Genomic DNA, 23,978 nt, shown 5'->3' on the forward strand with positions numbered 1-23,978 from the left:
GTGGGGGTGATGAAATTCAGTGCACAAAAAAAACGAGGTTGAAATGGACAATGGCTGGGGCGGGGCGGGCCGGAAAAGGGGGGTTGGAGAAAATAATTACTGGAAAGAAGGATTGTATGTTTCACCGGTTGTAACTTTTTTAGATAGTTCTTCTCCACACAAAAGAGCATTTTTTTTGTACAAAAACTAATTGATAAGTTTATTTGCAACCCCCCCTCCTTCCCAGGCAACGCCTCTCCTTGACATCTCGTATCGTATCATGTCGTATGGAGAGCAAAGGTCACGCACGGGTAGGGAAAATCGACCGGCTCTGCAGAATTAAAATGAACGAACGCATGATTTAAAACAGCAAGGTAAGCCGGTTTAAGAGAAAGCAATAGGACTCCTAGGAGTACAATGTACCTTTATGATTATTTTCTTTTTTTAATTGGTGCTTTCTGGTGAAACTTTGCTTCGTAGGGCCTAGGTTAGGTAGGTTTAACATAGGTAGTGATCATAATCATTCATAGTGTGTGTGCCCAGATTGCGGACAGTCACACACGGTCTGGCTGGAGGCTATTCCTACTTTTTTGTGATTCCATGTTTTTTTACGTCAGATGTATTATTAGTTGTGACTGAGTCCGTCCATGAACCATCATCATGATCATCCTGGGCCTACCAACAAACCGCGAATCCCCAATACAAAAAATAAATATTAATAAAAAATTAATATTAAATTTATAATATAAATTATTATTAATATTATTAAATTTCACATTCGATGATCCAGCCACCATTTTGTCTCCATTATTTAATTTCAAATTAAACCTTACTTTAAAAAGTTACAAATTAATTGGGCAAGTTACTGACACTACTGAGTAGACGTGTGTGCAAGAGAGTTCCACGATAATAATGTGCATATTTTAATTACATATGGCCCATTTCAAATGTGCTTTTTCAGTCACTCGGCCCAGCTGCTCTTATCTAATGCAAGACCACTGAGATGGGGTCGCTGATGAGCTTGTACAAATTCTTGTTCAGGACAGTAGGATAAATACATGTACAGACCATAGTCTAGTAGTGATGCATGATGGGAGTGAGCCCATTTAGCCCAATTGTTGTGCGTGATACCGAGTGCTGATTCATTGAAATTTGGGTTATAAAAGATCGGTGCTTGACCCAACTAATGCTGAATTAAATTTAAACAATTTGTATTTATTGCTATCTTCCCAGGTCCTGAGAAAAATGGGGTTTCCAACTTGTGAAGGAGCTCACTGTGAGGTTGATATATCTTAGAATGAGTGAAGAGTTTTAAACAAGATACATGTAGTGAAAGGTTTTACTCATCAAGGACAATATTTTACTTACTCATTCGAATCATGGAAACATGCACTGATGACGCAAAGCATTCGTTCATGGAAGCATACACCAACAACGCAAAGCTCTGAAAGTTGATGAAGTGGTTTTGAAGTCTTTTGTTGTTCTAGCTGTAAGACTCGGCCATGATGTCATTCTCTTCGGGCAACGCAAGACTGTTGAAAGCCTGCTTATGCCATAGACTCAGTCAGTCACAAAGTAACGTTTCCTGTTCTGCTAGGACTGAAATCCTGCGGTCACATTTAAGAAAATGTGCAGTCCCAGTTGTTGTTTTATCGCAAAGAAACTACTCAACACTAAAATGTGACAATCTTCACAACAACACTCTAAGTTTATGCAAAGTTAAAGTTTGCCAACACGCAAAGACTTCTTCCAGCCCATCTGTGCCAAAGGTCTCTCACCATAGTACCTTCTGTAGCTCATTGAAGGACCAAGACAAACTGAAATGTCGTCCCGAACTATCAGAGAGACGTTTCTATGGTGTAAGGTGGACGAGTAGTCAATCTGCTCTCGCCCTGCCTCCAGCTGAGAGCTTGGAGAAAATGAAAGACAGATATAAGTGTCTTGGGAGAAAGAAGATTCGGTTTGTACTTCATCCTGATCTTGCGGAGCTGATGGTTGATAAGGTGTTCCCTGATGGAAGCCTGGAAGAGGAGAAGGCCCTGATTATTGAGACCAGTCCGGGTGAGTGTCTACAAACAGGCCTGGAATTTCATGTTTGAAAGGGCAAGTCCATTCTCATTTTACGAAGGGCTCTTCCACTGAAAAATCTGGCTCTTCCACAGGAAAATCTTAAAGTCAATGGGAAACATTTTAAGGTGCACCAATGCCTAGACCAGAGACCTCGGAGGCCATGACCTCTGTTGCCCCTGGTATAGGGCTTGGTGCCCCATTACAAGTTTCCCATCGACTTTAAGATTTTTCAGTGGAAGAGCCCTTGGCAAAATGAAAATGGCTTTGCCCTTTCAAAAGGGGTCGATTTCAAAAAAAATTACACACAACTGCGCAAGTCCACTTGTGAAAGGAGTTCTTGTGTTATTGGTGCACACTTTAAAATACAATAAATGTTGCGCAAGCAGACTTACAAAGTTGTGTAATTTTTTGTGAAATTGGCAGCTAGAGTTTCATCTTTGATTGTGAGGCTATTTTCAATTTGCAAAGAGCACTTCCATTGAAAATTCTTATTTAATTCAATGGGAAAGTTTGAAAGAGGTGCCAAGACCAGGGACAAAAGGGAGTTCATGGCCTCTTTGTATTCCAAAGGAAGTTTAAAGACTGCAGTTTGAGTTATTCTTTTTTTATAAGGCCCTTATATGTGCAATCTGGAGCATCTTATGGTTTTTCTCTTGATGTTTTATGCGAAAAAATAAACAAATACAGAGACTTGATTTTATGTAACCCTCTGTTAATCCAATATTTTTCTTCTCCCCTTTCAGGACCAGGCATTCTAACGAGGCAGCTCCTAAACTCTGGTGCCCAGAGACTGTTAGCAATGGAGCGTGAGAAGGTCTTCTTACCTACTCTAGGGAAAGTAGCCTCTCTATCCGATGGTAGACTTAAACCAATGCATGCTGACTTCTTCTCAATGCATTACCACGGTACCAGTGTCATCAAGCCACCGATTGTTCGAACTCCTCAGGTCTTTGAGGGAATTGAACCAGTACCATGGGAAGCAGGTACCCCCATTTTTTATTTTTCATATATTTTTTGTACCCTCTTTATGAATGATACATTAGTTAAATTATGTGGAACAGAAATAAGGTTTACCTTTTAATGATTGTGCATTCGATGAAAGGCTCAAGTTCCTTGATAATTAGCTGTCATAGCTCTCTATTGGCCCAGTTCATTCTGAGCAAAATTTCATGGCTTACCGTACCCCGTTAGCAAAGAAGCGGTGTATATAGAAGCAGGGAATTCCGCGCTTATGTCAAGCGTATTTAACAAATTGGCAGAGACCTCTTTTTCTGATTTGCTTGGGTACTTCACGTTACTGGGCATTCTTCTCTTGAACAGCTTTTGCAGAAATTTCGGCACTTGCCCTGTATGTGAAGATTGTTGATTGCAAATGCAGAAATCGGCAGGAGGCAGAGTCATGAGATTGGCCATGATGCCACCACATGATCATTCTTGCCCGGCCACTTGGACACTCAGATTCCCTGTGTGTTACTGTACAGTGTTCATTCTAGGCAAAGCCTGTGACGTAAGCCACAAACAATATTTGTAACTACATTCCAAAACGGAATACCATCGGAAGACAGTAGTCAAATATGACATCAGTGCAAGGGATCAATAGCCAGTATTTCTTTTATTTCAAATGTTCTTATATTTCCAGACATACCCATCAAAGTCATTGGCAGCATACCTTACAAGAAAGAAAGGACCCACGCTTACATCATTACGAGCCAGTTGTTGGAGAGATTGGCCTCATTCAAGTATGGTCGAGTTGAATTCAACATCTTCATGTCGGAGGCTTGTTACGATGTGAGTACAGATACAATACTTAGACTGTCCAGACATTTGGGGGGGGGGGGAAGGGCAGCAAGAAATTTGTTTAAAATTGTTGAAATATTTCCATTGGTGTGGAGTGTTGTGGTCGATCGGCAAGCTTACTCGAGTTCTGTTGCCAGAGGGTGGATTTGTGTCCTTGAGCAAGAAAGACACTCTTGTCCTTGAACAAGGCACTTATGTCTTTGACAAGAACCAAATTTAATTATAGTATTATTTTATTCAGTAACAAACCGCAAAGGAAACTGACTGTGCTGCTGCCTCCCAGGTTGTATCATAAACAACTGGCTACGCAGCAGTTACAGGTTGAATAGCTGGCACCCTCGAACAAAGATGTTGACCAAAAAGAGAAACTGCTTAACATCAGGGCTAGATAGCGTAGTTGAAAGAGCGCCGGTACGCTAATCTAGAGGTCACAGATTCAAGTCCTGCTCTAGTCTTTTTTTCTTTATTCGACTGAAAATTATACTAATTATTATTCTAATACAGGTTTGTTTCTGTAGTGTTATATATAACTTTTGTTTTCTACCAAATTCTAAACAACTGATTTACGGTTTATTTTCTTAACTAAGGTGATGTCTCAACCAGCAGGAAACATGTTCAAGTATCGAGCCCTGTCGGCATTGATGCAGCTCAGCTGTTATATTCAACTTCTACACAAGGTTAGTGTTTAGTTTATCAGATCTTTGCTATTCAGGCCCTGTGACTGGATTGCTTTGCATGTACATTGACATTCTTTTGGAGATGGTTGCATGAAATCTTTACAAATAGTCTGTGCAAATCTTGTGCGTATTTGAGCTTCTGGGACCAAGTTATTTTGAGTTTTACGTGGGCGCGATTGTTTTTTTTTTTTTTTTTTTAATACTTTAGTTTTTATAATGTAGTTTATTAGTTTATGGCTATAAAAGTTAAATTACATTGCTGGAATAGTAAAAATGTGCAGTGAAATACATGAACAAAATAAAAAATTATCAAATCAAAGAAGAAAACCAGAGAATAAGACCATTTCTAGGAAATATGGCCAACAGTATAACTGGCCGACTGGACAACCAAAACTTGTGAACTTCTTTTCAAAGTCCTTAATATTTGTTTGTTTTCATTGATTTGTAGGAGCCACTCACTTCTTTCAATCCATATTTTAGCGGAGAACAAAATAATTCCACTTCAAATGTAAGTATCTTTTGTTTCCCTGTTGAAACCAAAGTTTGCCTGTTTTAAAACATTATGAGTTTATGTAAACTGAACAAAACAATGGGATCTTGTTCATAAAATGTTTTCTTTAAATCTTGTGTGATGTTTGTAACTGTTCAAGTTTTGCATTGTGGAGATTTGTCTTTTTCAGATTCTAGTAGTATTGCTTTGTTCTCACACTAGACCTTGCGAGTCTTTGCAAGTCTAGTTTTGCATTGAATATATCAAATTGTCTATTTTACATTCTACTGTTTTTGCCTGTTTGTTTCTCTCTCTCTTGCTTGACTGTACAATTCCATTTTTGTGTTGCAATGAGGATTGACTGCTGGAATAGCACCTTTATGTATAACGATTAATTGATTCATCGCCCCATTCATTCATTTATTTATTTATTACCAATTCATTCTGTTAATAATTGCCATTTTTTCAAAATAGACTATTCAAGTCTAGCATTCAAGTGAGCATTGAATGTTTGTTTAGCGTCTTTTGTATTTAATGATTGATTGATTTCAGATTCGACTAACATTGCCTTTTTTCTCACTTCAGTCTCTAAAACTAAAAGTTTCACACAAATATAAATCTTGGCCGTGTTAAAGTAAATTTTGAACACATCATTAAAGAAATTGCTAAGGAGTTCATTGATGATTTAACAACAATTTAAGAGTGAAAAATAAAGGTTTTTGGTCACAGAAGCAAGTCAAGAGATGGATTAAAATGGTCATTTATGTAAGACATTTATTGTGTTGAATGTATTTTTACTTGTAAACTTTAATCTCATTATTAAAAAATTAGTGAATATTTTAAAAATATTTATCAGAAACTTCTTCAGGCTTATTATAACTTTTAACTGGTGTCTTGTATAATAAGAGAAGGGGTTCTCCCCGGTGTTCCTGGCTGTGGCTGCTGAATGCACCGGAGCACCTTGTAAACCCTTAAAAAGGTGCTACATAATCGGGTCTCGGATTTCATCACTTCAATAACCTATCTTCCTGTCAAAATGTATATACTAAGCGCCTTGAGTACCTTGTTTGGTAGATACGTGTGCTAAGTAAGACTTATAGTATTATTATCTTATTATTTACTCTGTAATAGACGGCCATCTTGTTTGAAACCCTGTCTCTAATAATGGTTTTGACCTCATTCTCCAGACAAAGGACCAGACTCTTTGCCTAGTAAGGATCACTCCTAAGCGTGATCTGTTCATCAACCATCATCTGTCTCAGCAGCAGGCGTTTATCTTCGTCTACTTTGTCCGACAGTTACTTGTCAAGAGGAAACAACACCTTGCCAAGATAATAGAGTGAGTTTTCTTCCTCACTGTCTTGTGGGTTTCACTTAATAATAAGTTTTGTATATATTTCTTTATGTAAGGGCATCTCCAAGCGCTTTATAATATCATTATTTAATTCTTGCATTTTTTATATTTTCTTAAATTCTTTGCATTATTAAATTCTAACATCGTAAAATGATTTAAACCAACTACTACCAATTTATCCAAAATTCCCAAAAAGAATTCAAGATTTTGATGCATTTCAATCCCTAGCATGCCGAGGTTTGGGTATTGTGTTGTCATAGGTACCCTAGCCAGTGCCCTGTCATTTATTTGTAAAATTAAGTTTTTGTTTTTAAGTTCTTGAACAAATTATGGCAGTCAAGTCACACACAAGTTCAAAGCTTACTTCTCATTTCTTACTTTTGGTTACAACTTGGAACGTTCAAAAGGATCACTTTGAGGTCACATAGATGGTGTAGCCAATAAGAATAGGGTCGATTTGACACCTGCCCTGCCAGCAACACTCAGTCCCAAAATTTGGCTGATTTAATCTGCCCGGGGAATTGCACAGTGTATCTTTTCTGGGTAGCAAGATTCATGCCGAAATGTGAAGGGATAATCGTCACAAGAAACAGTTAAGTGTAAAAGATGTTTGATTTTCAAATCTTCTATATTGTCGGGTTTCTTTTGCTTGTTCGACACATTCAGATCTTGGGCTCCAGGCCATGCAGATATTATCCACCAGTTTGGCTACACTGATAAGACGCGGACGGGCGACGTTCAGCCGTCCGACCTTCTAAGAATCTACACCTCGATCTGTCAGTTAGAGAGCTTCAACGGTTCCTGGATGGGAGAAGACGTGATTGAGTACGCCTCCAGGGCACTAGAACTTGACGAGGAAGACATCATCGAAAATATTATGAGTCAGGGCATCCAGAACTAAGGGCCAGAGTCACAGGTAGGCATTATTGTTGTATACGGACTTGCAGTATTTATATGTATAGACCCTTTCACAATGCGTAGTGCACATACACGCGCGTCTTCTGTTTGCCATTTTGTGTGTCAAAATGTGCACAAAATGATGGTACACTGGTTTACGCAGCTCCAAACAATGCGCGTTGTGAACAGGGTATATTGGCCCATTCAGAGCTAATAATTGTAGTCACATGTATTCTTAAGTGTTTTATATTGATTTGTGCTATTTTTCTTTATAACTCACTGAGATGAGCATTGTTTACGTTAAATTGGTTTACTCATTTCTCAAAAACTACAGCACCTCAAAATAAGTAATATTTTGAGAGAAGCTTTCTACCCAAACCCTTAACAGACACTCACATTGCGTACAGATGTGCACTATTGATATTGACCAGGCAATGGGTATTATATTGCCTGGGTGGCGTTAGTCATTAGCATCTAGTGGTCCTTCCGTAGAGTTTAAGATTGTTAGTTGTATTTTGCCCCCCCCCCTCCCCACCCCCATTAGAACATTCATAATAAATTCCAGAAAACACACATGATCACATTTTTAAACTTTTATTTTGAAAAGCAGCACACACATTATTGGTAGCTTATATCGAACAATAACACCGTATTATACTTTACTGGCAAATATAAACATTGCAAAGTTAATGGGAAATTGCAAAGGGTAAGGTGAGGTTTGTTTTACATTACAGTATTGCAGTGAAAAAGGTGCTCAAAATATTTCCATAAATTTAATCTGAAAGTCAATACTGATACCTAACATTGTACAAATTTAACAGTTCATATCAATTAGAGTAAACCATTAACTAAGAATCTACTTCGAAATAAATAAATTGATTAACTATTTATATCAAATTACAAACGATATCATTGGAAGGAATTGGTTTGAATTACTTTAAACAATGAATTCTTAACGGGAAGTCTCTACGATATTCCATAACAACAGCCCGATATTTGACGCTTGGTCGAGGTAAAGTGTGGTTTATCATTAATTTTACTCAAACACATCTTCTAACATTTGGAAGTTGACTAAAGACCCACCCCTCTCCCTCCAGAGCTATGCCCTTCGGCGAGAATAAAACAACAGGGTAATTAAGGCAATGGCAAATAATGGCTCAATTACCCTTGTTCCTTAAAGGTGTAAACGGTAAACATTCAGGATTTTTTATGAAACAGCGTGGGGCTTTTCTCAAAGAAAAGGGGCAGAGAAAATCTCAACTTACATACATATTAATTATGACAGACCAATTTCAGTACTTTACTTTAAACTATGTCATCATGTTTGTGGAGGGGTCTCCACTGTACAAGTTTGCTGTTTAGGAGTATCAAAATCTTTACATTTTCCAGCTTTCAACATTGTGTTTTTTTTTAACTGTCAGGGAGAGATATATTATTTACTACTATAATTATTATAATTGTTATAATTTTTTTTTTACATTGCACTTGTAGTCAAAGGCAAGATCAAGATAATGCATACATGAAGATAACAATAGAGAAAATACAGAGAATTACTAAATATAAATATATAAACTGGACTGAGGTGTCAATGCTTCCACCCCTCAAGTTAGTATTATTAAGTTACTTACACAATATAAAGCTATAACCTTTAAAGTTACTCGTTAATTATGGATAAACTCGTTGAATTACTTATTGATAAATCGGCAGTAAAATACCATTATCGGACATAGGAAAATATACTTAATTAAATAGAAAAAACATGTCACACACGGGGGTTTCATCGGCACTAGAATTTCACACACAGGGTCCATTACTGCCGGATTTGAAGATTCATTTCATGGCACATTATTTGACGTTTTTACCTCACAATAAGTGTTGGTTGAGTGTGAATGGGCCTTTCATTTGGAACAGAACATTGAAAAAAATAGAGAAAATAATAGTCTTATGATAATCATCTTCTACTGAATAATCTTACAACAGAAAACCAACTTTTTTTGTATGCCCTAAATTTTTCCTTTGAGAAATAATTCTCATTATAAATATGAAACAAATTCTTGTGTAGCACACATGCGCTTGTAACTAACAATCTAGCTAAATTTGAAAACTTCAAAAAATTTAACCACTATTGTAAGTTGTAACTTGAAACTTGAGTGAAATTGTATACAGTTCACTTCAAATCATCACCATTTGTATCAATTGTTTCATGAGATTTGAATATACCCCGCCTACTTTGTGAAAAATCAACAATAAATAGTTGTTAATGCAATAATAAATAATTAATTTTTAGAATGAATAAATAATTAACTGTTACTCTACTAGAACAATAAATAAATATTAAATATTGCGGTAAACATTTCAAATACAAAAATAAATAGTGCGTACAAAATTATTGGATATACTTAGTGCAAGAAAAACTTACTATTTATTATTCAGTGTAATACACTTACAATGGGGAAAACAAATTTACTGATAGCTAATGTAGCATACATGTTTTATTTTGTTTTTTGGTCTGTTTCGGTTCTGCCTCACTCTCAGAGTTTCTTGGTAGAACTGGCTGGAACCATCACTCTGAAAATTAATGTAAATATTGAAGGTTAGAACATGTCGGCAAACGAATCATTGTGGTTTCAGCTCCTAAACTATGGGTTTGGAAGCGTACCTGGCACCAGGCCTCTAGGTACCAGGCAAGCTCGGTGGTCTAGTGTTTAGACATCTGCTCTAGCGTGATATTGGGTTCGAATCCCACCCGAAAAATAAGCCTTTGGAATGTTTTTTCAATAGTAATTCTCTCCCCGTCCCCCAACCGATTGGAACGCAGAAGACCATGCAATGAAAGCCAACATTGAAAGGGGGGGCACAGGGGCCCAACGAGATATGGCCGGGATAATAGCTGAATGCTAGAAATAAATCAACTGGAATAAGGCAGAGTGTTTGTGTTTTTTAGAACTGTTCGCATACCTTACTCCTCTGGTGTCATTCCGGATGTTTCTGTTTCATCCTCCATGAAGGGTTCATACGTCGGTGCCGTCTCGCATGAGTCCAAGAAACGATTCCACTTCTCTCCCGGTTTGCAGCATGTGTTGAACGAGTCCGGAGTCAACCACGTCTTGGCCAGGATCCTCTCGTTACAGCATACTTCCTCTGAGGAATCGTAAGCCGTCTGGTTACAGCAACGCCCGTAGGCTACACCGACCGTCACGGCGCTCCAAATCACAGCGGTACCGTTGTTACTAGATGAGATGCCCTGGCAGCAAGTTGCATTCTCTGGTCTGTACAGAAGGCTTTGGCAGCATTGATAGTCATCCGTTACGTTTTCTTGGGCTCTGAGAACGTTGCATTCTTCTTCAGATATTTCTGGGTACTCTGTGCTGTCGGGAACAGTGCTTGTCTCATATGAAGAGATTGTGGTCACTCTTGTCGTTGATAGCTCATCAGGCTGCTCTGCGATTCTGGGAATGACTGTTTCAGATTCGCCGCAGTACTCTGAGCTGAGATTGTAGAGCTGGTCACCACAGCAACCATGTTGAAGCCGATCGTAGATGACTCCTCCGCACAGTGGCCTCAGGGTTGCGTTTACAGTTGGCTGGGTACCATCACTGATCTCAGAATCCTGGTCAGCCGATGGAGAAACTATTTCATCACAATATTCAGTGGTGCGGTTGAACACAATCACTCCACAACATCCGTGAGTGGAGGGATTGTAGGCGATGCCATCACAGATTCCCCCGATCAGTCCGCCCATGCAGGTCTCATTGGTTAGCTTGTATAGAGTACCATGACAGCAGCCCTGAGTGTTGGGATCGTAAGCCAGACCATTACACACCACCCCTGTTGTCTTGGTAGCATCTCTCGGCATCATACGCTCCAGATGAGGTGTCCTCCCGTCAGCATTCGTGGTCGTTTCGATGCCCAGCTCCATGGCGTCTGTTCCGTTTCCGGCAACCCTTTGGGCGTGCTCCGTCTGCCTGGCATAAATCCTATGAGTCGTGTCTTCAAGACCTCTAGTTTGGATATCTGCGTCTTGAAGACCCCTAGTTTGGATGTCTGTGTCTGGGCATTGTTGTTCTCCCTTGTTGATGACGACACCGTTGCAGCATTCTTGCCATTTGGATTGGCGTGAGACGGAAGCATTTCCACAGCAGATGACACGACGGGCGTCACGTATGATGTTATTGCAGCATATTGTGTGGTCTCCATAGTCTCTTGCCTGAAGAGGAGAAGAACAAAAAATCATACTGAAACATTGCCCCTTACTTCCTTGGTTCACTTGCCTACAGGTGACCTCGATCCTGTAATATTCTCCTGTGTCACTCCACACCATTATGTTTGGACTTGGATAAGATTGGAATGCCTGACTCAGCGATGAGCAATTCTTGGTTGGGCCTACAACCCTAAGTCCTTTCAGAATCAATTTGATGCATCCTTTTAAGAATGATCCATCAGAGTTGTAAACAATGTGTTTCATCAGTGTATAATGCAGGCCAGGAATATGTAGACCAGGCTTTGCATTTTGCAAAGGGCACTTCCATTGGAAAATCTTAAAGTCAAGGGGAAACTTTTGAAGGGGCACCAAGGCCAAGACCAGGGGCAACTGAGGCCATGGCGTGCATGTATTTCGAGGCATGTAGTGTTTTGGGCAGAATCAAATGCTAGTATCAGTTTCTACATACCTGAATTCTACCATTGCAGCAAATCTCCTGTGACGGGTCCCTCACAACCCCTTGCCCGCAGCACTCCCCATCGGTAATAAACTTATGCAGCATTCCCTGGCAGCAGGTGTGGAGCGTCTCATCGTAGCCATCGCTCCCTCCGCAGCAGGATTGTCCACTGGTCCTCAGTAGGGCAAACTGATGCCCGGCCGTACTACAGCACTGACGCTCGGTTGTGTCAATAGCCTGGTTACCACAGCACTGTAGCGTGGGGGCGTCGGTGTACAGGGAGTCGCCACAGCAGAGTGGCGAGGGTTGAGATGCTGGGTCGTAAGCCACCCTACCACAGCAGTGAGTTCCATGATCAACCTTGGAATACCTGCCAGTAAACAAAGTAAACGCTCATAAATAAATAAACTCCAGTAGAAACAAATTATTTCTGAGCTTTAAAAAAAAATTATGTTTTAGTAAGGGTTGTTACTTTTGATGGTACATGATTATCGTTTAAGCGAAATGTTGAGGCTGTTTTTCAAAATTACACAGATACCTGTGGTGCACTAGTGTATCCAAGAAGATCGGATTTTGCATTGGAACTGTGAGTTGGATGAGTGCTTTGGTTTTACTTTGTTTCTGATCTACATTAGCCTTTTTGAGATATGGCGGACACTAAAGGAGTGCACTGTTTGGTTTGGGTGTATACATGCAATTTTATCTGTCCTAGCATTGTGTGCATTACGAAGGTATTTCAGACTTACATGTGGCCGTCGCAGCATATCGTGGTATCGTTTATGATGGACCTTCCACAGCAGTCTCCGTTAGCTACACCATACAGCACTCCATTGCAAACTGTCTCTATTGGACTGTGTGCAACCCCATCAGTGCACAGGGTTTGTCTACTATCGGAGGAGTAAAGTTTGTCATCGCAGCAGGTCTCTGCGCCGTCGAGCAGGTCAAAGGGTCGGTTTCCACAGCACTCCATGTCTGTATGATAAGAAATGTCAGGGTTAAGAATGGATTGTATTGTAACAGACATTGGAAATGAAAACTAGATGAAGGAGAATCTAGTATACTTCAAAATTGTAATCAATGAAATGAAGGATGTTTTTATATGTAAATGGAAAGTCAAATAAGCCAGAAGTGGTTGTGTGATCCCTGGCTGTTTAAGTTTGAATGGCTTCTGACTGGCACCCCCGAACAGAGGTATTGACAAATAGGGACACCGCCAACTTTAGGGCTTGATGACTCAGTTGACAGAGTGCTTTCATGTTAATGCAGAAGTCGCAGGTTCAAATCCCATTCTTGAGAACTTTTCTTTGTTCAGCCCAAACATTCACATGCCTGTAAAGGGCACCGTATGAGGACATTATCAATTTCTACTCGAACATTTCAAGGGCACCAAGGCATGGAGGCAATCCCCTTCATTGTCTCCGTAAAGTATCAGGCCTGCTTTCATTATGTATGACCCTAAAACCTGCTCAGAAACAATAAACTAACCTGTTCCATTTGTCATAAACAGTCTCCCATTACAACAGATTTCCTCGGCCGGGTTGTATCCTCCCTCGTCCCTGCAGCATCTACCACTGCCGATAGTCGTACCCGGTGTTGCGTAAACCTGTCCGCTGCAACACGTCTGGCCGGGACCGATCAGGGTCTCGCCGCAACACTCGTTGTCTCGTGGGTTGTATGGAATCCATAGACTGGGATCGGAGCCAGTGCTGCAGAGATCTGGGTAGTTATCGATGTCACAACGGCGTCGCACCACACTGTTTCGATAGCATGAACTGGTGTTGACGTTGTAGGCACGATTCCTACACAACCTGGACATATACATGAAAAAAATGATGCACTATGTTACATGTCATATCACCTGTGGTGTAAATAGTCTCAGGTTATTTATCTGTTTTACATAATTAGGATGTAAGACAAATTGTCTCTAGTTGTCAGCGTGCTTTACCTATACTATCTTCACATTAACAACCTTAGTACTATTGGTATACTTCCCCTGCCCAAATGGCTCTTGCCACAGCATTCCACAGAAGACTGTGGAGACTGAGTCAACAGTACACACGCCATTGGGTTTACTGATAGTATCAGCTTTACAGACAGAAACTCATGTGACCAATGCTAGCCTGGAAGGTTAAGGGACTTCACATGATCTTTCCGTCAAGGGAACTCGGCAAACTCCCACAAGGAGATATAAACACCAAGCTGGCAACAGCCAATCTCTCTCATACAAACAATGGTTTAACGCCTATGATTATGAGTGATGCATAACGATCAAGAACTTGTGATTCAGTAACTAGACGACAACACTTATTCTAGTCATTGTGAAATCAGCGTAAGCTTGGTGGAATCGAGCCCACAACCTTGTAGTTGCAAGTCCTGCAGTCTAAGCACTGGTCCACAGTGATCAGTGACAATCAGTTTACTACTACTTTATATGCTGGCTCTTAAAACATAGAAGTATGAGGGCATAGATATTAAGTTGGCATGATCATCAATCTTGATATTTACAAAGTATTCCTGATTCTTACCCAGCAACATTCTGTGGTATGTTTTCAACTCTGTTACCGAAGCAACACTGTAGACTCGGTGCGTAAACAAAGACGCTGTTGCCGCAGCATTCTCTTGGATTTCCGTACTGGTCGTTGACGGAGAAGATTCGGCCACCGCAACACAGTTCTGAGGCGGGGTTAAACAGTTTCTGACCGCAGATTTGTTCGCCGGGCAATCTCACCAGTACATTGCCATTGGTGGTACATACCTAGACAAAAAAATCAAATAAAATATTCTTGTTAAAATTAATAATAGATAAAAACAATTAAATCAAGTAGTATGGTTTGTGTTTTTTTTTTCTTTCTCAAGGTGGAGGTACAAGGAAATGTAAGGTTTCCAGTCAAAACACCATACCTGGAAAATCGCATTTTGGATTGTGGTGGTTTTAAACAGAGTCGTTGAGTCGTTTAGCTCCTGTAATTATTTTAAAATCATGTGCTTTTGGTATGAGGTTTTTGGACAAGGTGGAGAGTTGGGGTTAAAGCGGTGGTGTAAAAAACGTATACACACATCGCTGTATGGAATTAGAACTGATTGAATCAAGTACTCACATGAGTTTCCTGGTTGTATGTTTGTATCGCTCCTCCTTGTCGTGGGCGTCCAGTGCGTAGCCTTGTTGATCTACAGACGGCATTGTCCTCATCGTGCTCCTTGGTGATTGGCTGACGTCGGGCCCTGTCACACAACTGGTTATCCTGTAGCAGTGATTCGGCACAACATTTCATGCTGCTGTTTGGTTCTGGATAGACACCAACTGAAGGAATAAAAAAAAGAATAATAGATCAATCAGGAGAGATGTTTAGTTGTCACATTCATTGAATGGCGCCGTGAGATTGTACACCACTTGGAATGAGGTTAAAACATACCATCTCTTCTTCCACGACAACAAGTCTGAGTCAGAGGATTATATACATCTACTGTGGTGAATCGGGTGGAGTAGCAGCAAGACAGATTCAGGCCCGTGAAGCTTTGACCAACGTGGTGACAGCAGGTTTCTTGGAGAGTGTCGTAGCTGGTGTTCCCACAGCACTGGAGGGACGGGGTTGATCGTGGTATGGTGGTGTTACCGCAGCACAGCTCAGAGGTTGTGTTGTACAGCTCTGGAATATTAAAACAAAAAGAACATTAAGCTGTAGTTCCTGTGTACTAAGACTGGTAGTGCACGGAAAAGAACAGTTGGGTGGATTTCACAAAGAGTTAAGACTAGTCCTATCTTGAAAAGGGACGAGTGACTCGGACTAGCCTTAAGATTTTAATAACTCCAACTAGTCCTAAGTTAGGACTATCTTTAGGAAATCGATCTCAGAACACTTATTGTGGTAGAGTAGGGGTTAACAACAACAATGTTTCTGGTCCACATAGCAAGCACTCTTAATTACAGGTTTCCTCAAGCATGTGATTAAGTTCACTTATGTGGAATCTTTGGTTTCATTGCCAGAATTCTCCTGAAGACAATCAGAGTCTGCTGATTTGGAACGTTGAGTCCTTAACCACCGGTTCTTTTCAGAACCAACACCACTCAAAAGAGATATTCACATGGTGTTACCGCAAATTTCTCTTAGTTATACTTCCACCATGCAAAGTTTCAAATCCTACAGAAATAAATGATACGGCTTAAGTCACTGGCTCTTACCTCTCCCACAGCATTGCATCCCTGGCTGTCTATCATGAAGGTTTCCTTCGCAGCACACTTGATCAGTCTTGAGATACGACTCTTGCTTACAGCAGCCTTGTACTTCATTAATCTTAGGGACATGATGGATCTTTCCATAGCAACATGAGTCCAGCGAACTGCTGTATGGCGTAGCACGGCAGCAACTTCCATGACCTAAAACGAGTTCCAACAAAGGAAGTTGTTAATACATTAGTTTCAGAACCCGCTTAGTACAGAACTCATCTCAGAGCATTTGGAGCAGTCTGACAAAATGTTGGCCTCAGATCAAGCTGAGATTGAACCAGTAGATTCAGAATGCCCATGTTCCTTTACTCTCTGCATTTGAATTGTAGAGGGTACTATAACATGATCTCTCAAAAGAAAAATGACAGGGTCTTAAATAATTCTTGTGAATGATGACAGTTTTGCAGAGGACTGGATTTGGGTTCGAATCCCACCATAGTGATTTGCCTGTGGATGATTTTCATAAAACACAGGAAAGAGTATAAAGTGATTAATTATAATGGTAAATGTAAGGGCAAGGGCACCAAGGCATTGCCTTTTTGGTAAAGGGCACCCTGTGAGGAAATTGTAAATTTCTACTGGCGGAGCATTTCAAAAATATAATTTTCAAAAGTATAATGTTATGTTAGGTAGATTCATCAATTACTCACCAATGTCGTATAGAACTCTGTTTGTACCAAACCCACAGCACACCTTATTGGCTGGGTTAAAAGCGTTGGTGGCACAGCACTCTGTTTCTCCATCTGTCAGATCTCTTACTGTGTCCTCGCAGCAGATTTGTGAGCGAGTGTCAAAGGTCGTTCCGCCGCAGCAGTCGTTGTAGGGAGTTTTATCTTTCTGGGCCTGGGGGGGGGGGGAGAAAAAAATTACTTATCATCTGAACCAAAGTTTTGTACAATTTTGCGAAACATAAAACTGGACAAACAAAAGCGAACAACTGACATCCTCAACGTCAGACTTATTTGAAGCTTCAAGGAAACAAACAAATCATAATCTACATTTTGTTGTATTTCTTCATCTATTAATCACTTCTTGATTCCTCCTGATCGCAATGAGGAAATGAATGATTCAAAATGAAACATGATATAAAGCCGACTGAATTGATCAACAGCAACGTACCTGATTACAACATCTTGTCTTTGTGGTATTGATAGCAGTCAGTCCGCAACATTCAAAGTCTCCATCTATCACTGCGTCCTGACCAATCACATGAACCTCACTGGCAGGGTTGGGCTGGTGTCGTTCACAACACATATCGGTCTCTGGATTGAAGAGCTTGTCCGCTCCGCAGCAGGACCCAAGACCGACCCTTGGGGCGTACTCTACACCGTTAAAGCAACATGTCTGATAGGAGCTGTCTATCACTGTTGAACCACAGCATACTGAATCTATTAATAGAACATAGATACCAGAGACAATCGTTTAGGATTAGGAAATTTATCCATTTAGATACAAGAAAATTGATTGGGAAATCTATTAATTTGAAATAGATACAAGAAAATGCATTGGGATATTTATCGATACAACATATACAAGAAAATGTATCAAGAAATCTATTATGTAAAACAAAGATACAAGACAATCTATTACGAAATCTATCCATACAACATAAGTACCCAAAAAAATTATTAGGAAAGTTTTCCTCATGTATCAAACCCTCATGTGTTAAATTGAAGACTCCGTCTCTTCATATTTAAGAGCAATGTTCATAGGAAATTGTTGTGCAACTTTTGGACCTTTGTCAACAAGGGCTCAATTCATATTGTTAAGAACATTTTGCTTAAAGAGTTTCTGCTATTGATAGATGTTTATAGAAGTAACTGCAAAACAACTAACCCTTACAAGATGTTCAACATGCATGAGTGAATGTCATTTTCAGCGGCACCTCTTTCAATTGCAAAATTATTTAGTTTTTTTTTTCTTTTTCTCTTTCTTTCCGTTTGGTGTGTGTTTATATGTGTTTCCTCCAGGTGTACGCAAAACCAACAAAGTATTTGGCACCTTTGACTTTTGAGTGAGGATGATGCAAGAATGTGCAAGAGAGACTTGGGACAAGGAACTGCCATTAATTCATGAGGCAGGGTTAAGTTTCCTGTTGATAAAAACTTCCTCTTACACAACAACACTTTGGGTCATATCACATGAGGCACTGGGATGTATAGGCTACCAGTTCTAAGCCTCCTCAATAAAGAGACGGCCATTCACTTGTTTAATTATTCACATTTACGGCGAAGAACTAAATGTTACACTGTTCCTTCTTGAAGGCATTCTCATAACACTCTCTGTCATGTGATTGGAGGATTGTAGGTCACATGTCAACCATCTCTGTCAAGTGATTGGAGGATTGTAGATCACATGGCATTCATCAGTTTAGCCAGTGCATAGCCTACATCACAAACCACGTAGTTTGGAACTAATCACGAAGTGACTACTGCACACCAAGACACCCTCAGTGGTGATGTCAGAATACAATCTTGTGTACTTTATTTATTCTGGTAGTTTTATCCACCAATCAAGTGACTAAAATCTACTTGGATGTTATTATGAGTGTTTTGCATTTTTTTCTTTTTGCACTCTCCACCAATAGGAATAGGGAAACTGTCTGAGGTATTTATGAATACTAATTAATGGTTCATCAGATCATGGCATTACCTGCAGTTCTGTTGTCCAGTGTTCCCATACAGCATATCTTTGAGTCTCTATCGTACACTCGTTCCCCCCTGCCGTGTCCGCAGCAGTCGAGTGTAGGGGAACTCACATGGTCTATGATCTCATCATTACAGCAACTTTGACTCGCAGAGTCGTAGAGCGACTGGCCACCTGTAACATTAAGAAACAACTAATAAACCACAAGGAAAAAACTGACTGGGTACATTTTAAATGATTTGGGGGTTAAACAAAGAACAAATTGACTAGAGTGGGATTGACACCAACATCCTCCGGATTAACGATGTTCCCTTTGAACACAGATGAGACTGCTGACATAGGGCTACATAGCTCAGCACGTTGAGTGCCTGCCGGAGGTCATTGGACCTAAATCATTAGGTAACAACAGTTGGATAATATTCAGTAGCTTTGACACAGATTAAATTAATTCCCTTTCCTCTACGTTTCAATAAACACGCCAACTGTGAACATTTCTTCAAATTAGAGCGCACAAAATTGCTACAATTTAAACACCAGTTTGGAAAGTTTAAAAACTTATTTCTTGTCAATAACATTGGTACATTAAAGATGGAAATATAATGGACAGGCATGAACTTGTATCAACTTTATAATCAGTCTGCTTTTATACTGAATAGTCATTGGGTTTTTTTACCTGTAACCAGATTTTCATTTCTTGGGAGAATTTTTCACTTTGAGTTTAATTTGTACAAAGCATGCAGCGTCCTTTGGTTTCATTAGAGAATATGAAATGCATTTGTTTTTAGTACAAGTCAGCTTTCCACATTCCGTGCCCACCGAACAATCTGTGCTTATCAGGCAATGTTTGCAAGTTGTATTTCTCAAAAATTATATCAACAAAAATGATGATCTCATACTTAGCTTGTCCTCAAATTAAATTCTGTAACATTTCTATTAATTTTAATGTAGACTTATGTTCAATATTCTTTTGAATGTTAATAAATTGTACAAAAAAAATGATATAAAAATGGACATGGTGTGGTATGGACATTTGTGATTTCCTTGAAGTGTCATATGGGATCTTGTCCCCTGATGTGTGAACCCCCACCCTTCTGCCCCTCCATATGGTTAAATTAACATGGGCTAAAGAAAGTAGATGAAAAAGAGGGTGCCATCAAACCAAATGTCTACAAATTGGGGACAGATTGTGGGTGGAGGGGCATTTTTGTTTTTCTGTACATCAAAATTACCATCCCAACAAATTTAATGATGTTTTTTTTTAAGGATTCACTTTTTTGAATAGATTTGGAGAAAACAATTCCCCAATTTTTAATGAATAAATAAAAAATTGTGATTTGGTTGGGGCCGAATCTCCTGCCACATAGGTCTTGGCTTGCCTTCAATGATGTGCCTTTCAGTGGAAAGTTGATTGGTCTAAAAACCTGTAGTCTGGGTGATGAGTCAATCAAACTGGTTACTATGCCTACCAATCTGCCAAGATTTTAAAGGTTTTTTTTTTTTTTTTTTTTTTTTTTTTTTTAATCCACATCGCTGATGGAAATCACACTGAAAGAGGTCGTTGGGTCAATCTGTCAAAATACTTACAACATGACATAGGCGAGATATCGAATCGTATGGAGTGTAGAACACCACCGCAACACAGCTTCTCCCCTGAGTCGTGCGCTGGGCAGAGGAGGCAAACACCTGCAATGAATTTGAATAATGCATTGTTATTATTTCAACTCAACAAAATGAATTACAAAGACGGTTGTCACTATTGTTCCCTTCTTATATATTGTTTGCATCATCACAGATTGACATGATGCCCCTGTCATCCATTCATTCATTCATTCATTTTTATTTTTGTTATTAACAAACCAACTGACAGCACGAAGCTGATTTATGTGGCATTCATGGTAAAAATGTTGTTAAAAGTTAAACATAAATTATAAAATACATAGATTAGCACCACCGCAGTACGGGCGGTGGTGCATAAGTACATTTTAACATAATGTTTTGGTGTCTGTATTAATTTATTCATACTTAAATGTATGACGTGGTTGTTGCTGTGGATGTTTTCATTTTGATCAATATTAGTTCGCTAAACTGGCATTTATTCACATAATTGTAAATTATATATACACAAGAATAGATACAGAAAGGTGGTTAGGGTTTTTGTTTGTTGCTTGGTTGTTTGTTGGTGTGTTTATTTGTTTTACCGATAACTTTTAGAAGTATAATACTATACATGAATAGTTGCACCTTTTGTTTTGTTAAGAAGCTACGTTTTTGATATTACAACAAACAATCCGATTTCAATGTGTATTACCACATCGTGTACTCTTTTGATTTTCCTGAAGGAAATCATTCATTACTGCACAGCGATTCCAGAAAGCCGACATAATAAGTGCTAGGTTGCAACATGGCAGCGAGGCACTTGCTACGGTGATGAAATGACTTTGAGATGATGCTAAAAAATATCAAATTAATTTGACGCACTTATTTTCAAAAAGATAAAAGTCCTCGTGAAAGTGGGGGGGGGGGGGGTTCAAGCCCCATTCTTGCGAAAAAGCCGAAACCGACATTTTATTTACAGTCTTTCAGAGCAAAATTTGAAAAAAATGGTCAGCGGATATAAAAACAAATTGGTTCTTACATTTTCAAAGAGTATTTGCGCCAGTCAAAAACGACCGAATTCAATGCCGTTTTGATGGAATATCATCAGAATTCAGAAATGAACCGTAAATTATCTGTAAAAGGTATACATACCGTATGAATGATATGTGACATTATCGATTGTTTTTTATTTTGACAACAAATTGTACTTGAGCGTATAGGCCTATCAAAAAAGTGGCATTTTGCACAAATTTAACCTGACTTGTCATTTTCTTTTCCATTCTCATATAGACTTATCTTTGGGAAAAATTATTGAATCACGGAACTGAATTTGACTTTTATAGCCAGTCTCGGCAGTTTTATATCGACACCAATTTATTATTATCAGCAATAAAATTTTTTCACTCTTCGGTTGTTTTTTTGTTCTTTATTTTATTTTTTTATTTTTATTGCATTTGTTTTGTATAATTTCGCTCGCAAAAAGATGAGCCTTCGTTTACGTTTTCCAGAACTCGTCAACACTCATTCTGAAAGTTAATTATTCTAAAACGAGTGAACTTTTTTTCTGGGTGTGTAAAACTTGATCGTTGCCATTCTTTATGGCATTCGGTCGATTATTGTTTGATATCAGAAACTAAAAAGACGCTTACCTTGTTTGAGTAGCATCATCAATATAAGCAATAGCATCATTTCTGTCTCTCTGACGATACGAAATGTTCCGAGACGCTGTGTGGTTGTTGAGCACGGTCGTGAGCAAGTCATCATTTCGGATTGGCTCGCAACCCAAACTCGAGCAAAGTGTGTATAAAAAAGTCTCAGCTCCTGAGGTTATCCAAAAGTGAAGTCAGTTCAAATAAATTTATTTATCTACGTTATTCCTTCGCTGTAGTTTGTTCGTAACTGCCGAAGCGAATTGATGATGTTGACGATTTGTTGTCTGGCTAAATTGTCTTTTGTGTTGAAAAGCGCCTGGGTATTTATACAATACCATAGGCCAACGATAGCTCCTCCGTCAGACATTATGATGTGATCATTTGTTATTTCTAAGAAGATTGGGGTTTCACCATTATCTATTCCTATAGTTTGAAACTCTCACTTATCAGGGCGTTATTGGACAACACTTGTTACGATGTGTTTGAAGTTAGTTGCGCCTCGTGCGCGCCGGATATCATTATTGTGCAACACCTCGCCAGCTTGATGCGCGCATCAAATGCATTGCAGTATCGATGCACCTCTATGCAATGAAACACGCATGCGCCTAATTTTAATATGGAGCGATTAATGTTAATGTCCATCTGGTTCGCGCTAGCCCTGAATCATGGGTCTATTTTTAGAAACGACTTTCCCCGTTTGATGTCGTTTTCTGGCTGTTGTGTCTGTTCAAAGTGTGAACGTTTCAGGTTCGGGAAGATGTTATAATCTGAGAGAGATTATGCAAAAGCAATCCAAGAGTGTGATAGCACGTTGTCCTGAATTGTTTCAGTTTATTTTACCATAATTATTATGCGATGGTTCTAAAGCATTGTGCGTTGTAATGTACAGTGTTTTACTCAGTAGTACTGCAATACTGCACATGGAGTCAGTATGGTAATACCGCTGTCTAGTCAAAAAGCCTGCCAGGTTGTTCCTGGTTTCGTAATACACGCGTATATCCCATTTATGGCATGCGCTAATGGGCACTTGAAACAAAATTAGGCGTAACGGGTATCGTTAAAAGGACTACTAATTCTTTGTGTTGCAATTCGTCTGTGTCAATATCGGAAATATTTAGAATACTGCAAAGGCCTATATATATTTTGTTATTTTCGTCTCCAAAAAGCTATATAATAACTTTAAGTGGCATCGATACAGGCCTTACCTTCCCCAACATCTATTTCAAGTGAAATATCAATCTTTCTTTGGGGAAAATCTTTCTTCTGTATTTAAGGAATTCATTTTCTTTAAAAATCTTCCCAGAGTAAAAATCTTCCCAGAGTAAAACTGTATGTGGACACTCTACATTATCTATGTATAAATTTCTATATAGATTTTGAGGCATTGCATTGTAGAGGTATCAAAGTAAATGCGGTTTGCGGTATACCAATCTTTTCGATATCAACTTTGCTAATGTTGATTATTTTTGTCCTTTGGTCTTGATTTTTATTCTGCTGCGGCCGCGGGGTAGATTTGAGAGCTTCTACTCACGGATGTTCTGCAATTCTTTGTGGTGTTTGGAAGTCGAATACGTTTGTTAATATACAAATAGTAAACTCGTAAATAAATGCTAGTATTTCTAGTATATGTTTTTTTTCTGTAAAACTGTTTAGAAATCTATTTTTATAAAGCCCTGTATTTTAAACACAATTCAGCATTTGGTGATGCTTGACATGTTTAATAAACCAATAATAATCACATCATAATATTATACGATCATGAAATCTTATAATATCATGACGATGGAGATTGCTCAAGGTTTCAATAAATTTAATTTCACTGCTGAGAGAACAATGCGATTTGGGGAAAGCCACAGTGGGAGATGGTGTACACAGCCATTTGAAGCTGTTTACAAAAAGTACAAACAAAGAGGAACACACCCGCTCGGGGTGTGAAA

At 39.2% G+C, this 23,978-nt stretch overlaps 3 protein-coding genes across 3 annotated transcripts; 1 reads left to right on the forward strand and 2 right to left on the reverse strand.

Moving 5' to 3' along the window:
- The first annotated feature begins 293 nt into the window (after window positions 1-293).
- LOC117290289 (dimethyladenosine transferase 2, mitochondrial-like) lies at window positions 294-19,961 on the forward strand. The gene is made up of 9 exons (XM_033771602.1): window positions 294-353; window positions 1,213-2,040; window positions 2,793-3,032; window positions 3,689-3,837; window positions 4,434-4,523; window positions 4,972-5,031; window positions 6,201-6,352; window positions 7,034-7,283; window positions 18,118-19,961. The coding sequence occupies exons 2-8, from the start codon at window positions 1,482-1,484 to the stop codon at window positions 7,266-7,268; spliced, it is 1,485 nt and encodes a 494-aa protein (XP_033627493.1). The 5' UTR covers window positions 294-353; window positions 1,213-1,481; the 3' UTR covers window positions 7,269-7,283; window positions 18,118-19,961.
- On the reverse strand, window positions 9,604-16,031 carry LOC117290279. Its single transcript, XM_033771591.1, has 8 exons — window positions 15,336-16,031; window positions 15,021-15,223; window positions 14,448-14,677; window positions 13,408-13,730; window positions 12,669-12,894; window positions 11,935-12,292; window positions 10,223-11,471; window positions 9,604-9,832 (listed from the first exon to the last, which is right to left on the reverse strand). The coding sequence occupies exons 2-7, from the start codon at window positions 15,192-15,194 to the stop codon at window positions 10,224-10,226; spliced, it is 2,559 nt and encodes an 852-aa protein (XP_033627482.1). The 5' UTR covers window positions 15,195-15,223; window positions 15,336-16,031; the 3' UTR covers window positions 9,604-9,832; window position 10,223.
- On the reverse strand, window positions 15,325-18,020 carry LOC117298598 (galaxin-like). Its single transcript, XM_033781920.1, has 4 exons — window positions 17,267-18,020; window positions 16,798-16,990; window positions 16,103-16,297; window positions 15,325-15,569 (listed from the first exon to the last, which is right to left on the reverse strand). The coding sequence occupies exons 1-4, from the start codon at window positions 17,399-17,401 to the stop codon at window positions 15,325-15,327; spliced, it is 768 nt and encodes a 255-aa protein (XP_033637811.1). The 5' UTR covers window positions 17,402-18,020.
- Window positions 19,962-23,978: the final 4,017 nt, after the last annotated feature.

Source organism: Asterias rubens, chromosome 1 (assembly GCF_902459465.1).
Source record: "Asterias rubens chromosome 1, eAstRub1.3, whole genome shotgun sequence".
Taxonomy (NCBI): domain Eukaryota; kingdom Metazoa; phylum Echinodermata; class Asteroidea; order Forcipulatida; family Asteriidae; genus Asterias; species Asterias rubens.